This window comes from Ambystoma mexicanum, chromosome 13 (genome assembly GCF_040938575.1).
Source record: "Ambystoma mexicanum isolate Mex_15411 chromosome 13, UKY_AmexF1_1, whole genome shotgun sequence".
Lineage (NCBI taxonomy): Eukaryota > Metazoa > Chordata > Amphibia > Caudata > Ambystomatidae > Ambystoma > Ambystoma mexicanum.
Window position 1 is genome coordinate 784,950,615 of NC_090938.1, and position 16,605 is coordinate 784,967,219.

General features: G+C 48.6%; 1 protein-coding gene across 3 annotated transcripts in view; it reads left to right on the forward strand.

Moving 5' to 3' along the window:
* The window catches only part of VARS1 (valyl-tRNA synthetase 1), a 365,643-nt gene that overhangs the window by 160,970 nt on the left and 188,068 nt on the right, over positions 1–16,605 (forward strand). For all 3 annotated transcript variants that reach the window (XM_069635138.1, XM_069635139.1, XM_069635140.1), the window contains exon 19: positions 8,137–8,242. In XM_069635138.1, the coding sequence (XP_069491239.1) occupies positions 8,137–8,242 (106 nt within the window). The remainder of the gene's footprint in view (positions 1–8,136; positions 8,243–16,605) is intronic.

Here is a 16,605-nt window from a genome sequence, read left to right on the forward strand (position 1 = left end):
TTGATTTGTGTTACTCAGAAAAAGCATATATTAACTTTTCTTTACTTGTTTATAAATCTAAATAACATCCTGACACCAGCACAGCTATTGTCAATAAATCATTATGAGGACATAATGAAAAGATCATTCTAGTGTTAAATGCCATTGTTTTTTTTTTGCTTAATATACACATTTCTCTTCCATTTTCCTTGCTTTTGATTTATAGACTCTTACATACCTGTGTTGATGGCAAGATATTTAAGTATACAATATTCTTCATGTCTGCTTTGTGCATTGCTTTTGAATTAACTTGTGTATATACTATCACTAGTGAGCTGATCGGACGCAGGCAAGATGAGTCATGCTTTCGGGAGTCAAAGGCGTTTTATTGTTTGTGATCAAAACAAGTAGTCGCGCAAATGCCGTTAGGGGTTTCTGAACAAAATATTCGGGGAAGGAACAATCAAGCAACGCTTCTCATCAGCTTCAAACTAGACCAAGACAGAGCATAAATAAAAGTAGCTTTACAACAGCTGTGGGGTTCTCGGGTGCGGGGTTCTTAGCCTGCTTTGGGGATACTATTACTGGGACGAGTAGGCAGAGTCCTGTGATGTATTTTATTCTCTTGGTTCTTTCTTGTATTTCTGAGATGAGTATGTTAAAGTACTGTCATGCATTTCGTTCTCTTCACTAAGACGAGTATGATGCAGGTACTCTTTATTCTCCAGCATGGGGTCTGGCACATGGATTCACATGCTCATGAATATTCCCTGTTGTCAGGCTGGGAATCCTCTGTAAAAGAAACGGTTTCACTTTCACTTGAAAACTGTATTTCTCCTTTAAACCAATTACTGTCCTCTGGGTCATGCTGCCCCATCCAATGACAGTCCTCTCCCTAAGCCCCTCCTCTGACAGCCATCTTCAGCATTTTACTGCACGCTTCAGTGTTGGGAGTCCTCATTTTGCACTGCAAGCTATTTCTACGTGTTCTCTTTTCTCCATCTGCCGACAGTGGGGACCCGCTGTCGGTGCATTTCAGCGCCCCTCAAGGGCAAAGGTCGTCAAAGTTTCCAGAAGGCCATCGGGTCTACATCGTGCCCTCCGACCATGACGGAGGAGAGGAAGAAGCGAAGGTCCCTCTTCAACCCCTGTGCCAGGTGCAGACTACTGAATGTGGTTGTGGAAGACGAGCACCTACAATGCCTCTACTGCCTGCATCCGAACCAGAAGGAGGTTGAATGCGAGATATGCCTTGGTTTCTCCAAGAAGACAGGACAGGCACAGTAGACTGACGGCGTGGCTTGCCACCAAGGCCTCTGCCCCGTGCCCCGAGCAGGGTCATGCCTCACCCAGGACTGGCCGTGCCGAGGAGCGGTCTTCCAAGTCCTTTGAGGGTGCCTCCTCGTGGGGGCCCAAGACAAGGCCAACAACCGCAGGACTGAGTCCACCTGAGTCGCCACAGAAACGGGTCCCAAGGTGTATACGGGTCGATCGACATCACCCTCCGCTTCCATTGCCAGCCGGCAATCGAGCTCCTACTCGAAAAGGAAATAATCTTTCCGGGCTAAATTGCGGAAGAAATCCGAGAATCCGCGGATGGAGGAGAAGAAGGCCGAACTGGCCAAGGAGGCCCAATTGGCACAGGCTAAGACTTCGTCGATAATAGAGTTGGTTGCAGCTGCTCTATCGACGGCTACGGGAGCTGATCCTGTGAAGGTAGCCCCTGCAGCACAGAAAGTATCCTTACCCCCTAGGCAGAGGGCTACTGCAGTGACTTTGGCAAAGTCTGCGGGCGTGCCTGAAGGGGGAAACCGGCTTAAAACCCTGGTTCCACCACACAGGGGGTAGAAATGGGGTGCGCAGCGAGGAGGCTGCGAAACAGCCCTCTTAGGCCGTGGCTCAAGCCATGAAGGTCTCGTCCACAGACGACGAGGACCAGGAGTCCTTGCACATGGTCCACAAGGGGGTGGAAGAAGAGGACGACGGAGACGGCGGCGCAGGGCCTAGTTTTCCATTTCCACCAGCTCAGCCAAGGGATGTGTCGCTGGATTTTCTGTCAACCCTTTACTTTGGTGTCAGAGATCCAGAAGAGGATGCCACCGGGCCTGGCTCCAGTGATCCCCCAGGCTCCCGGTCAGCCTCCAACAAAGAAGAGTAAGCGTCATCCGACGCCCCCATTTCAGCCTCCACACCAGCGTTGGTCCCCATCTCCCCCAGTAGACCCAGACACGGGTACTGATACGGCCACGACTCCAGATGACAAGGATATCGTCGCAGAGGGTCTCCACTTTTGCCTAGAGCATTCCCACCGGATGAGGTGGGGTTGTTCCACTCTGATTGCCAGAGCCTCCAAGTTTTTTCAGCTTCTGCCAAAGAAACCAGGAAAGAGGGTTTCTTGTACCAGAGGCGCAAGACCAGGAGGAAGACAATCTTGGCAGTTCCCCTCCTAGACGACCTGTGGGAAGAGGGCCTGGCCCTCATGAACAACCCTTGCACAGCTCCAGTTAAACGGGATAGACTGGAGAAACAAGTGCCTGAGGTCGCAACCATTGCAGGATTTGGTGGTATTGACGACCACAAAGAAGCGGTCGACTACCCCATCATCGTCATCTTCGGTCCCTCCGGACAGCGAGGGGAAGAAGTTGGACGCTGTGGGAAGGAAGGTGATGTACACTGTGGCGTCCACTATCAAGGTGCCAACACACTGGCGATCCTGGTCAGGTATGACAGGGATCTGAGGGCTTAGCTCCTGCAGCCCTAGAGTTATCACGGAACCTGAGGGCTTAGCTCCTGCAACCCTAGAGTTCGGAGGACACAAGCTGGGCCAAATTCTGGAGTTCCTCCCAGACGATAAGAGGGCGGAGGCAATCGCTCTTTTCCAGGAGGGGGGAAGTTGTGACTGATCACACCATTACTGTGGCATTGGATGTCGCCGACACAGGGTTCCAGCAGATGGGGAATGGTTTCTGCCTTCGTCAACGAGCCTGGATGAAGGTGACAAATTTCCGCCAGGAAGTCCAGGCGAAGGTATTGGACATGCCCTTCGACAGAGAGAACTTGTTTGTGAAGGTCGTCGACGAGTCCCTCCAGGCCATCAAGGTGGATACGGAGACGGCCTGTTTCTTGGGCACTCTCCAACAATAGTGCTCCTCTTTTTGCTCCTCCAGGGGAAAGTCAAGCAGGTTGTCCAAAGGTTTCTCCTCTTCGTACCACCAGCCTTCCAGGTCCACGACCCAGGAAGCCTACAGAGGCCATTCCCTGGCCTACGGTAGCGGAAGACAGCGTTGCTGTCGCCCGCAGGGCAGGACGCCGGCCGGAACGCCAGGCCCCCACACATGCACCCCGGTGGGCGGCCAGCTCACGAGGTTCGTCAGCGAGTGCAAGAAGATCACCATCGACAGATGGGTGCTGGACGCTCTCGACCATGGACACATTCTGGCGTTTCAACGCAGGTGTCCGCGGATCCAGCTGGTGTCCTGTCAGCAGCACATTCCTCTGCTTCTATAAGAGGTACGGGACATGCCGCGAAAAGGTTGATGGAGCTGGTTCCCTGCAGCCGTCGGACACACCGAAATGACCGTCCAGCTACTGACAGGAAAAATCATGGTAGTTTGTTGTAAAACTACTACCACCAGCCATTTCGAGCAGAAAAAGGAGGCGCAGTCCTACATCACGACCCAGGATCACGGAACCTGAGGGCTTAGCTCCTGCAACCCTAGAGTTTGGAGGAAACGAGTTGCCAGCAGACTGCATGGAGGTCCTTGCGTTTCTCTACGTGGTGCCGGTCACAGAAGATTACCACTTTGAGGATCGCGGCCCCACAGATCATGCCATTCTTGCTATCCTTTGCCATGGACGGACTGGCACACGCCTCCATCAAGGTGCATCTGGCGACCATCTCCCGCTACAGCAGATCGACAGGAAGATCGTCGCTTTGGTCCCATCCACTCGCCAAGGAGTTTCTCAAAGGACTTTTCAGATCTTTCCTACCAGTGGAGGCCATTGCCCCGGCGTGGGAACTCGACGTGGTTTTGACAAGGCTCATTGGGGCCCCCGTTGAGCCTCTGCGTCAAGCTTCACTCATATTTCTCTCGTGGAAGAGCGCTTTCCTAGTGGCCATCACTTCTGCCAGGAGGGTAGGTTTATTTTTTTTTAATTTTTTTTTTTTATTTTGCGATTGGTTTACAAAATATAAACCTTTACAAAAGAAAACACAAAATACATTTTTTTTTAAAAACTTTATTGATCAAAATTTTGTTTTTGATGCTTACGCATCTTTACAAAATTATAGCATTGTACATAAAAATTACATCCAATAAACAACTTTACATTTTTGATGTTTAGTCCATTCAGTTCATTCCCAAAATTACATAAACAGCAATATCATAATTTTTATCAATTTACAGAATTAAAACAGAATTTAAAAGGGACCAAAAACAGATCGTCAAATTACAAACATCATATATAAAAAGAAATCATGTAATACTTTACCTAAATGAAAAGGAAAGAGAAACCACAAAAAATAGTTTCCCCCCCCTTTTGATTTTTACAAGACATGATGTATGACAAGGAAAGTAAACATATACAAAAAATTTGGTAATAACCACGCACATGCATGCATATGCACACACACATAAATATATACGCACATGCGTGCATGTAAATAGTCTTGACCTAAACACCAAAAGTTGTGACTCGATGGAGAGCAGTCTCTGAGCTCAACGATAGTGCCTCCTCAATGATTTTTACCAGGCGTACTGTCGCTAGAATGATAGCATTTGAGGAGCCCCACATACAACGTGACCAAACTAATTCTCTTGTCAGACTCGAGTCTGTCGAACTGAAAGATGTAATCGATTTCACTCTTTCGGTTTCAAAGAATGGACATGCTAGAAAGAGATGTTTTAAAGTTTCGATTACTTCCAATTTATTACAAAATCTGCAGTTAATACTGTTAGTATTATTAGCAGTCCTCTCCCAGTGTTTCGTTCTTACTTTCGTGTGTAATAGATCTAGACGGAATCGCATGTAAAGGGCTCTAGTTTCTGCACAAGGGCAGAGTGTTAGGTATGGTAATCTTGGCGATTGCTTGTGACGGAATTTTGCATATTCGGTGAACGATTTGTAGACCGAGATTTGCGAACAGATAGCCGCCCAATCATTCTCGAACAGTCGTTTATGTGCTTTAAGTAGTTTAGATGGAAAGGCTTCAGCAGAAATGTTTATACTCGCTAAAATAGAAAGCATACGCTTGTAAAAAGTTCTGATCGATATAGGATAGGCTTCCTGCAACATGATTTTAAAGTCATCATAAATAGAATTTTCAATCGGAGTGCACATTTTTTTATACAAAAAGGAAAAGATTCAAAAATTAGTTAAAAAACAATTAAAACCCTATTTCTCATACAAGATATACATCCGAACTGATGTTAGACCATTCCTGTCTGGAACATACAAAAATGTACATACGTACATATAGAAGTTGTCGCTTCAAACAAGTTTTCCTTATTTTTACGTTTGTTCAATTGAAGAAAATTATTTGGCTGCAAATAGATGACAGACTTCGTGCAATAATTTCACTGTAGCCCATTTCAGTGCATTCAGTTTACCATAGAGCATATTCCACCAGAAATCTTCAATATCAACTCTGGACGGATCATGAACAAATTTACCAAAGATTGCGAGTCTTTGGGTTACCAGTGCCTGACAGTTTAATAACAAATGCTTCAGTGTTTCAGATACTTCATTACTGTGGCAAAAACAACAGGAGGGTAGGTGATATCCAGGCAATATCCTACAAACAGCCATACCAGACTTTCCATGAATCATGGGTGGTGCTACGTATGCACCCCTCCTTCATGCCAATGGTTAGTCGGAATTCTACCTCAACGAGCCTTTGGTGTTACCTGTTTTTTTTCCCCGAAACCTTTGTCGCTGACGGAATGGGCCTTGCATTCGCTGGACGTTGCTCGTGCCCTGAAGTTCTACATCACACGCACGAAGAGGTTTCGTAAGACTTCACAGCTGATTGTAAACTTTGGTCCTGTGAAGCGTGGGAAATCCTTGTACAACACTTTCATTTCAAGGTGGCTCTCCGGCTGCATCACGCACTGTCATCAGTTGGCCAACCAACCACTGCCTGTCCGTCCGAGAGCCCACTCAACCAGAGCGATAGCTGCAACATCTGCGTTTCTGTCTGGTGTGCCCCTCTTGACATCTGCTGGGCTGCTACATGGCGGTCACCTCACACCTTCACGAAATTCTACTGCGTCGACAGGGTTTCTGGATGGAGTCCAGAGTCGGCCAAGCAGTGCTACTCAACCTGTTTCCTTGAGGTGAGTCTGTTCCAGGGATAAGCGTAATTGCTGCCACCTCCTGTGGTTGTGTAATGATGTACTGCTATGTTTCGTTATTCATGTGCATGTGAATCCATACAAGACCCCATGCTGGAGAAGGAACAAGTTTTTTACCTGTAACTATTGTTCTCCAGAAATGGTCTGGCATGGATTCAGATGCGAACCCTCCCTCTGACCCCTCTGCGGCTCTTCTTGGTCATACTGCCACTTTGCGTTCTTACCAAATCTGAAGATGGCTGCCAGAGGAGAGGCTTAGGGAGAGGACTGTCATTGGATGGGGCATTATGACCCAGAAGACAGTGATTGGTTTAAAGGAGAAATACAGTTTTCAAGTGAAAGTGAAACTGTTTTTTCTTTTACAGAGGATTCCCAGCCTGACGATGGAGAATATTCATGAGCATGTGAATCCATGCCAGACCCATGCTGGAGAACAATAGTTACAGTTAAGTAACTTGTTCTTCCTGTGTTCCCTTCCAGGTCTCCCACCTTCCTAGTAACCTTGCTTCTCATGGGTCAGCGTCACCGGGCCTGCCTTCAGGGTAGGGATCTCGCTTCAGTTGTTCAGGATGGCTTCTGCTTGCACTCCGTGTCTCTCTGCTTCTTCACGTGGTTCCACGGGGCCACCGTTACAGCGGTCTCAGCGTTGTTGCTGGACTGCACAGTCCACCTCTCCTGGGTCACGCCACCACTCGCGACTGGTTCTCTCTCTCGTGATTCTCTTTACCTGCTTTCATCTTCCTTCAGCTCCATTTATGCCCCTCATACATGCTAGCTGTTTGCTTCTTCCCCATGGAGGATCTCCCGGTCTCTCTCAGCTTTCACAACACTGCTAATTCAAAACTCCCAGGTTTCACATCTGCCTGACAGTAGTGCTTCTTTCCCTTTATGTTACATTGCTGGGTCCTCCCCAGCTGAGAACTATAGTCCTCTTTCATTTCTAGTTCAGCTCTCTTCATTACTCGCTCATTCCTTCCTCGTCACACTATTGTTGGTTTCCAACCACTGAGCAATCGTTATTACTTGGTCATTCTTCTTCTTGACAGTGGTTCCACAGACCTTTGTTCAGAATCTTCAAACTTATAGTAGCAAACAGTGGCTTGATCTGCAGTGTCTTTTTTAAGCCTTGATGTTACTACTGGTCCAAGAGAAAGGGCCTTAGGGAGTTCCTCTGCGTAACAGGAATCCTTGTCCCCAAGAGGGGAGTCTCTCCCTGTGAGGTCCCGCTTACCGCCTCACATAGGAGAAATATTGTGTAGTAGGCTCACCTTCCTACCCTCACAAGAAAAGCCTCCCCTATGGGGAGAAGTGACTGAATTCCATGATTCTTCACAATGTGTAGTGTCTATCACCAGGTATGAGCCTTGCATTTTAGGGTCAAAAGTGTGTAAGGCCATAACTGTACATTTACTGTTTGTAGATCTACACTCTGCTCTGCTGTTCTTATCTCCCCGCACCCAGCGAGTACTTATTTTTCCTAACATAGGTATTTTATGTGTGAGCTAGAAATAAGTGTGTATTTTTCAGTATACAAGTGGCGTTTGTTCTTTTGTGCTGTCTATTGAGATTAATTGTACCCCCTGCTACTCTTTCTCCTTCCTGAAGTTAAGCCTGACTGATCTGCCATGCTTACTTTTGGAGTCTGCTTTTTCCTTTTGGGTGGCACACTGGTCTACCATTAGGTTACGTGGTTATTCAGCTCTCACCAGAAGGTTGTGCCACTATCTCCCTAACACTGCTGAAAGCTGGTTTGCCAGACGTAATTCAGGCGTTAAGTTCATCCTGATCCCTCTGTTCTTGACAGGACATGGACGGAAAGTACTGGGTGAGCGGACGTAATGAGGATGAAGCCCGTGGGAAGGCAGCTAAACTCTTCAATGTAGCAGTGGAGAAGATCTGCCTGAGGCAAGGTGAGCAATTGTACTGCTGTGTCCATTCATGTCAGAAAAAAAGCTTCTCTCTCTCTCCAAAGATGGTAGTGATTGTGTGTTTACCTTATTGTGATGTATTGCAGAGTAAACCAAATTCAAGTAGTTAATGAAGTTTTAAAGCATTTATTATGAAGCTGTCAGTGGGTCAGGTTGTTTCTCATTCTTTCTGCACATTAATAAGACATCCCAGTCTCTCTGCTCTCCTCAGCCCTTTTTAGTTCAGGATTTAATGACCCTTTCCAGTCTCTTAGGCTACATCAGCTCCTTCTCCTCCTCTATTAGCTAAGGGGTTCATCAGTCTCTTAGGTTTACGTTGGCTCCTTCTACTACTCTACGAGCTATAGGGTTCATCATTCTCTTAGGCTACATCAGCTCCTTCTCTGGAAGCTATGGGGTTCATCAGTCTCTTAGGCTACATCAGCTCCTTCTCTGGAAGCTATGGGGTTCATCATTCTCTTAGGCTATATCAGCTCCTTCTACTCTATGAGCTATGGGGTTCATCATTCTCTTAGGCTACATCAGCTCCTTCTCTGGAAGCTATGGGGTTCATCATTCTCTTAGGCTTACGTCGGCTCCTTCTCTGTCATGCTTTCAGACTCACCCAATCCCGACCGGGTGATATGCAGGCGGCGGAGAGAAACATGGACCCCTCCCGCGATCACCTCTGCTCGATCGTTAGTGAGACGCTGCACTCTGAGGCATCCCTGGCGTCGATTTCCACGCCTGCAGTGGGGATTGCCTTGGAGACTGCAGGCGCGGAGGAGATCACCACTCCATACTGCGGTCCTCCGCTTGACGCGGATTGTCACGAAGAAGGGGTCATGTGACATGGCTTCCAGGAAACAGGCACCAAATGAACCAGTGGATCACGTGACCAAGTGAAAGATCACGTGACCAGGAAATCGTCCCCGATTGGCCAACGAATCAGGAAGACTGCAATAAAAGGGGCTTGGCCTTTGCACACATTGCTTCTCAGCTGATCTCTCGGCGTTTAGCGATTTCCTCCTTTTTGAACTTCATGCTTATCGAGTTTCTTGGATTTTGGACTTCGTTTTTCTTCTGGATTGCCCTCAAATTTTGATGCTTGGATTTTTTCTGACCTGTATAACTGGATTATCTGAACTTTGAACTGTTTTCTTGGATTGTTTATGGATTGACCTTTGGATTTGGCGCTTGATAAACCTTCAGCTACCTTTCGTCTGAACTTTTGGAACTCTGTCAAGAACTGTGCACCTACAATCAAACCCTCTCCTCTCCCTTCAGATCCCGTGGTCCCGTTCTCCCCTCTGCACTACTCATCTGACCCTTGGGGGAAAATACACTTAGGTTCAAGTCACTCATCATTCACCTCCAGGCCACCCGGGACCTGGAGTTTCCTGTTTACCCCCCACCTGTGGCTCCAATAACCAGTCAGCGAGTACTTTGCCCCTCTCTGACTGGTGCTTGGGGACGGAGGTATACTAATCCACGTGGCCCTCAGGATTTGACAGACTGAGAAGCCTTTTACCACTGGATTATGGATACCTCCGCCGGGGATCCGGTGGCTGCGCTTGTGCAAGCAATCACTGTCTTAAGGGCTGACATGACAGCCGCTAACACGGCTATTCATCAGCGGCTAGATGCCTTACAAAGTGAAAGACACACCTTACCACCAGATGAGGAGTTTGGAGATGTACCCGAACAGGCTGCACCACCTGTAGGGGCAGTGGCACCAGCCCCAGTCTACGTCCCCACCCCATTTCCCTTGGCGGCCCCCGAGAAATTCCAGGGTGATCCACGTAAATTTCGCACTTTCCTGAATCAGTGTAAGCTACATTTTTTATGTCGGCCACAGGCCTTCCCTGATTCGACTACTAAGGCGGCCTTCACTTTCTCATTTAAGCGGCATTGCCGCCACGTGGGCGAATCCCCTGTTGGAGAATAATAGTCCCGTTTTCTATGATTTTGATAGGCTGGTGGCAGAAATGACTAAGGTTTTTGACACACGACATAAAGCGCAAACACGGGACCTAGAATTCCTAGAATTGACCCAAGGAAAAACCACATTAATAGAATACATAACACGCTTCAACCAACTATCTGTCGAAACTGCCTGGCCAGAAGAAAAAAAGGCAGTTGTGTTCTACAAAGGTCTCGGTGAACGTTTGAAGGACGCCCTGTCCGTCATACCTACCTTACCTACTCAATACCCTGAATTGGTTGACTTGGTCCTACAAGTTGATGCCCGGTTCAATGAAAGAAACACTGAAACAAAGGGAACGAATCCGGTATTTTCCCTAAGCTCGAACTCTACAGAACAAACTAGCGAACCCATGCAAATAGGGGGAATACGCAGTCCCATATCACCCTTAGAGAGAGAACGACACAGACAGGCTAATGCTTGTTTTTACTGCGGAGTGTCAGGTCATTTTGTCAAGGAATGTCCCCGAAGACCCAAACAAAAGACAACTGGTTTTCCGAAGGCTCGTCCTTAGATAAGGGGGCGCGGATGAGCCTACCAGTACAATCGTACGTACCCCCTTCATTGTCGGATTCAACCCGTCCTTGTTTCTTCTGGCACTTTTGTTTTCCTCTGACAATGTTAAACACCAGGTACACTTGGTCATCGATTCAGGGGCAACAGGTAATTACGTTGACAGTGCTTTGGCCGCGTCCCTAAATCTCCCTTTACAAAATAAAAAGCACCCCGAACCTGTACAAGCGGTAGATGGTTCTCCGTTGATTTCGGGCCCCATCAGGCAACAGACGGCACCAGTAACTCTCATACTGCAGGACACACACCAGGAAACCCTTAGTTTTGACTTGATAACTACCCCTCAATACGGTATTATCCTTGGTATCCCCTGGTTACGCACACATAACCCGCTCATTAACTGGTCCTTGGGCTCCATTTCTTTCGAATCCTTGTACTGTCAGGAACATTGTTTGTTATCCCCAGAGCAGGCCACGACACCAGCACAAGCGCTTGGGGCATTAGCTCATTTGTCGTTACAAGAATCACAGATGGAGGTTGACCCTCCTAAGCATGTGGTAGGTCTGGTTTCGGCCCAGATACCCTCACAATATCATGACTTCTTGGAAGTGTTTGATAAAAAATCATCTGAACACTTGCCCCTGCATCGTCCCTTTGATTGTCCGATAGATCTGGAACCAGGGGCCCCCGTGCCCCACCGGCGCATCTACTCCCTTTCAGCATCTGAAGACCTGATTCTTAAAGAGTACATACAACATTCTTTATGTTTAGGCCACATCAGACCCTCACAGTCTCCTGCAGCCAGTCCTATTTTCTTTGTACCCAAGAGGGAAGGCGATCTTCGCCCCTGCATTGATTATCGCCTTTTGAACAACATCACGATCAAGAATAGATACCCCATACCCCTTATCACTCCACTGCTAGATCGTCTCACACATGCCACTATTTTTACCAAGCTCGATCTGCGAGGAGCGTATAATCTCATACGCATCCGAAAAGGGGATGAATGGAAGACAGCTTTTTGTACCAAATACGGCCTCTTTGAATATACCGTCATGCCCTTTGGGCTATGTAACGCACCCGCAACCTTCCAGAGGTTTATGAATGAAATATTCCACGACATCATAGATAACTATGTGGTGGTATATCTGGATGATATTTTGGTATTTTCTCAATCACATCAAGAACATGTCACTCATGTACGAGAAGTCCTGAGTCGGCTGCGCACCCACTGCCTTTACGCTAAACCAGAAAAATGCCTATTTCACGCCAAGGAAGTAGACTTCCTAGGTTTTCACATCACGTCTGGCGGTCTGGCTATGAATTCAACCAAGATCCGTGCAGTCGCAGACTGGCCCATTTCACAAACTGTCAAGGAAGTGCAGTCATTCCTTGGCTTTGCCAACTTCTACAGGCGATTCATTGCAGGGTTTTCAGCCTTGGCTTCCCCATTAACTCAACTCACTAGCCCCCATACCCTGTTTGTTTGGTCCTCTTCTCAACAAGATGCTTTTTCAGCCCTCAAAACGGCTTTCACCACAGCCCCTATTTTACAGCACCCCAATCCAGATCTCCCCTTTATTCTTGAAGCCGATGCCTCTTCCTATGCTCTGGGAGCTGTCTTATCTCAATCATGCCCCTCCACAGGTCTCCTACATCCGGTTGCCTTTCATTCTCGAAAATTCACACAGGCTGAAATCCATTACACAGTCACAGAGAAAGAACTTCTATCCATTAAAGATGCCTTCCAAGTCTGGTGTCACCATTTACTTGGGGCAAAACATCAGGTCACAGTTTATACTGACCATCGCAATCTTCAGGATTTGGCCACATTCAAGTGCACTAATAGCCACCAAGTCCGCTGGCATTTATTCTTTGCAGCATATGACTTTGTCATTAAGCACCGACTGGGCATAGCCCACGGCAAAGCGGACGCTCTCTCCCGCATTCCTGGGGGCGTTTCTTTGCCTGTCATTCCGGAGACACTTCTGGACAGCAAACACATCATCTGTCTCTGTACACCAACTAAAGACTTACTAACCTTAGTTCAACAATGGGTCAAGTTACATCCAGAACAACTACGGGAGTGGGTATGAAGGCCTACCATATATACAGGGCAGATTATACTTACCAACACCAGACACTCGCTCCATCGCTTTAGAATGGTCTCATGATGCTCCCATAAATGGTCATCCCGGCCAGAAGCGCACACTGGCCTTGCTCCAACGTTGGTGTTGGTGGCCTTCCATGAACAGAGATACAATGGCTTATGTTTCTTCCTGTTCGGTTTGTGCCCAATGCAAAAACAGAAAAGGTCGTCCTCTAGGCCTACTACAACCATTGCCTCTCCCAGTTAAACCATGGCATACAATTACGATGGATTTCGTCACTGACTTACCTAAAGTTAGTGGGTTTGATACTATTTGGGTAGTGATTGATTCCTTCACGAAGATGGCCCGATTCATTCCCTGCACCGGTTTACCTACAGCACCTGCCCTGGCTGACCTCTTCTTCCGCCATGTCTTTTGTTTTTTTGGGTTACCTGCTATTGTCATTTCTGATAGGGGCTCCCAGTTTACTTCCCGATGTTGGCAGTCCCTTACGAGACAACTAGGCATTGACACACGTTTCTCGTCCTCCTACCATCCTGAAACTGACGGGCAGACCGAACGTGTCAACCAAACCATGGAGCAATATCTCCGTTGTCTCTCCTTACAACATCAACAATCCTGGCACAAACTACTGCATGTAGCTGAATTTGCTTACAATAATGCACCCCACTCATCCACAGGCTATTCACCTTTCTATTCTTTGTATGGGCATCATCCTCGCATACTTCCTATTCCAGATGTACCTCCCCTACTCTCTCCATCTGTTTCCTCATGTGTACAGCATCTTAAAGACATCCATGGCCAGGTCACATTACATCTTCAGGAAGCACAGGCTTCTATGTGTCGGGCTGCTGATAAAAAAACGAACTACAGCCCCCACTTATGCAGTTGGGGATCGGGTATGGCTTTATACCAGACACCTACCTGTACCCGGTTGTCGTAAACTGCTTCCTCGCTTTGTGGGGCCGTATCGTATTACCAAAGTCATCAACCCAGTAGCCTACAAGGTTTCCCTGCCAACCACTTGCCTTCTCAAACCATGTCCTCTCTCCACTCGTATCATTCTACCCCCTTCCCCTGTAATGAAAGGTACTTCTGAAGAGTACGAGGTCAATGATATTCTTGGATCCCGTCTCACGAAGGGCCGTCTTTATTATCTAGTGGACTGGTTGGGTTACGCCCCGGAGGAAAGATCTTGGGAGCCTGCTGATCAAGTACATGCCCCGCTCCTAGTTGCCCGGTTTCATAAGAGCAATCCCCATAGCCCACGAGGACGTGTGCCTTTGAGGGGGGACTCTGTCATGCTTTCAGACTCACCCAATCACGACCGGGTGATATGCAGGCGGCGGAGAGAAACATGGACCCCTCCCGCGATCACCTCTGCTCGATCGTTAGTGAGACGCGGCACTCTGAGGCATCCCTGGCGTCGATTTCCACGCCTGCAGTGGGGATTGCCTTGGAGACTGCAGGCGCGGAGGAGATCACCACTCCATACTGCGGTCCTCCGCTCGACGCGGATTGTCATGAAGAAGGGGTCATGTGACATGGCTTCCAGGAAACGGGCACCAAATGAACCAGTGGATCACGTGACCAAGTGAAAGATCACGTGACCAGGAAATCGTCCCCGATTGACCAACGAATCAGGAAGACTGCAATAAAAGGGGCTTGGCCTTTGCACACATTGCTTCTCAGCTGATCTCTCGGCGTTTAGCGATTTCCTGCGTTTTGAACTTCATGCTTATCGAATTTCTTGGATTTTGGACTTTGTTTTTCTTGTGGGTTGCCCTCAAATTTTGATGCTTGGATTTTTTCTGACCTGTATAACTGGATTATCTGAACTTTGAACTGTTTTCTTGGATTGTTTATGGATTGACCTTTGGATTTGGCGCTTGATAAACCTTCAGCTACCTTTCGTTTGAACTTTTGAAACTCTGTCAAGAACTGTGCACCTACAATCAAACCCTCTCCTCTCCCTTCAGATCCCGTGGTCCCGTTCTCCCCTCTGCACTACTCATCTGACCCTTGGGGGGAAAATACACTTAGGTTCAAGTCACTCATCATTCACCTCCAGGCCACCTGGGACCTGGAGTTTCCTGTTTACCCCCCACCTGTGGCTCCAATAACCGGTCAGCGAGTACTTTGCCCCTCTCTGACTGGTGCTTGGGGACGGAGGTATACTAATCCACGTGGCCCTCAGGATTTGACATTCTCCTACTCTACAAGCTATGGGGTTCTCCAGCATGGGGTCTGGCATGGATTCACATGCTCGTGAATATTCCCCGTCGTCAGGCCGGAAATCCTCGGTATAGAAAAAATCAGTATCAGTTTTGTTTCTGATCTGTCTTTCTTAGTAGTAACCAATCATTGGTCTCTGGGTCAAACTGCCCCCAGCCAATGACTGCCCTCTTCCTAAGCCCCGCATCTGGCAGCCATACTCAGATTTTTACTGCACGTTCAAGTGTTGGGAGTCCTCGTGCTGTAGCTCTCGAGCTTTTGCTGTGTTTTTGCGCTTTTTCAGGAGATTTTTCTCATTTTTTGGTTAAATAGAGCCTCGAGCTCCACCGTTTCTACATCCGATCAACGGGGACCCGTTTCGGAGTTTTCTACGCCCCTCAAGGGTAAAGATTTCGTCGAGTTGCGCTTTTGGAGGATTCCAGAAGTTCCGAGGCCTACCCCAGACATGACCCAGGAGAAAGGAAGCTCGACGCCCGGGAAGCTGTTCAGGACCTGCCCTGGATGCCAGCTTCAGAATGTGTTCAAGGAGGACGAGCATTCGTTATGCCTCTGTCTCATGAGGACAAGACGCACATGGAGAAGGACTGTGTGTTTTGTGGGAACATGTCGGAGCGGACCATGAAGGATCGCCACCTCCGTCTCGCCAACTGGCTGGAAGGGAAGAGCCCGTCAGGCGAGAAGAAGAAAAAGAAGTCAGAGCGATCTTCTAAGTTCTGTGAGGGCGCCCCGGCGACGGGGGCCCAACAAAAGGCCAAGCACTGCGAGTCCACGGGTACCGGGAGCGCCGAACGGTCGGGCTCCTTGGCTGCCAGGCAGGGCGCATCCTCCCCGTGCGCCATCAACCACGAGCCAACGCTCTGGCTCGGGTAAGAGGAAGTCTAAGAACCCGGCAAAGCTTCTGGAGAGGCCCTGGTCGATCTCGAAGATTCCGGCAGAGGGGGAGCGAGACTCGGACCCTCCCCCCAAGGTGAAGGCCCCAGGCATACAGAAGGTGACGATGGCCTTAATTCACCCTGCTAAGACCTCGATTGAGGATGTCGCAGCGGCCCTGGTTCAGCCTGTGGAGGCTATGCCAGTGGAGACGACCTCAGGATCCAGAGTCTCCCTGCCACCGCGGAGGGAGTCATCTTACAGGCCCATTGAGAAGACCCCCACGAAGTCCTCGTTGGAAAAGGAGGGGGAGGGGCAGGTGGCCATCGTGGATACGGACACGACCTCTGAAGAAGAGCTCATCGAAGTCGTGGAGGAGGCCCAGCCCATCGGGAGGGCTCCCGACAAGGGCGACGACGACGAGGTTCCTCAAGAGCCCTCGCGCCCGTCGTTTCCGGTGCCGCAGGACTCTTCGGCGGCCATTTTGTCAGCGATTCAGCCCTTATGCTCGGAGATAAGGACAAGTTTGCCCCTCCCCCCGATGGAGGTACCTGAGCCAGACAAGACGGGGGAACCGGAGCCAGGACCTTCGGAAAGTCCACCGCATAAGAAGAGGAGGACGCATACTCCGCCACCTCTCCCACCTCTGCGGC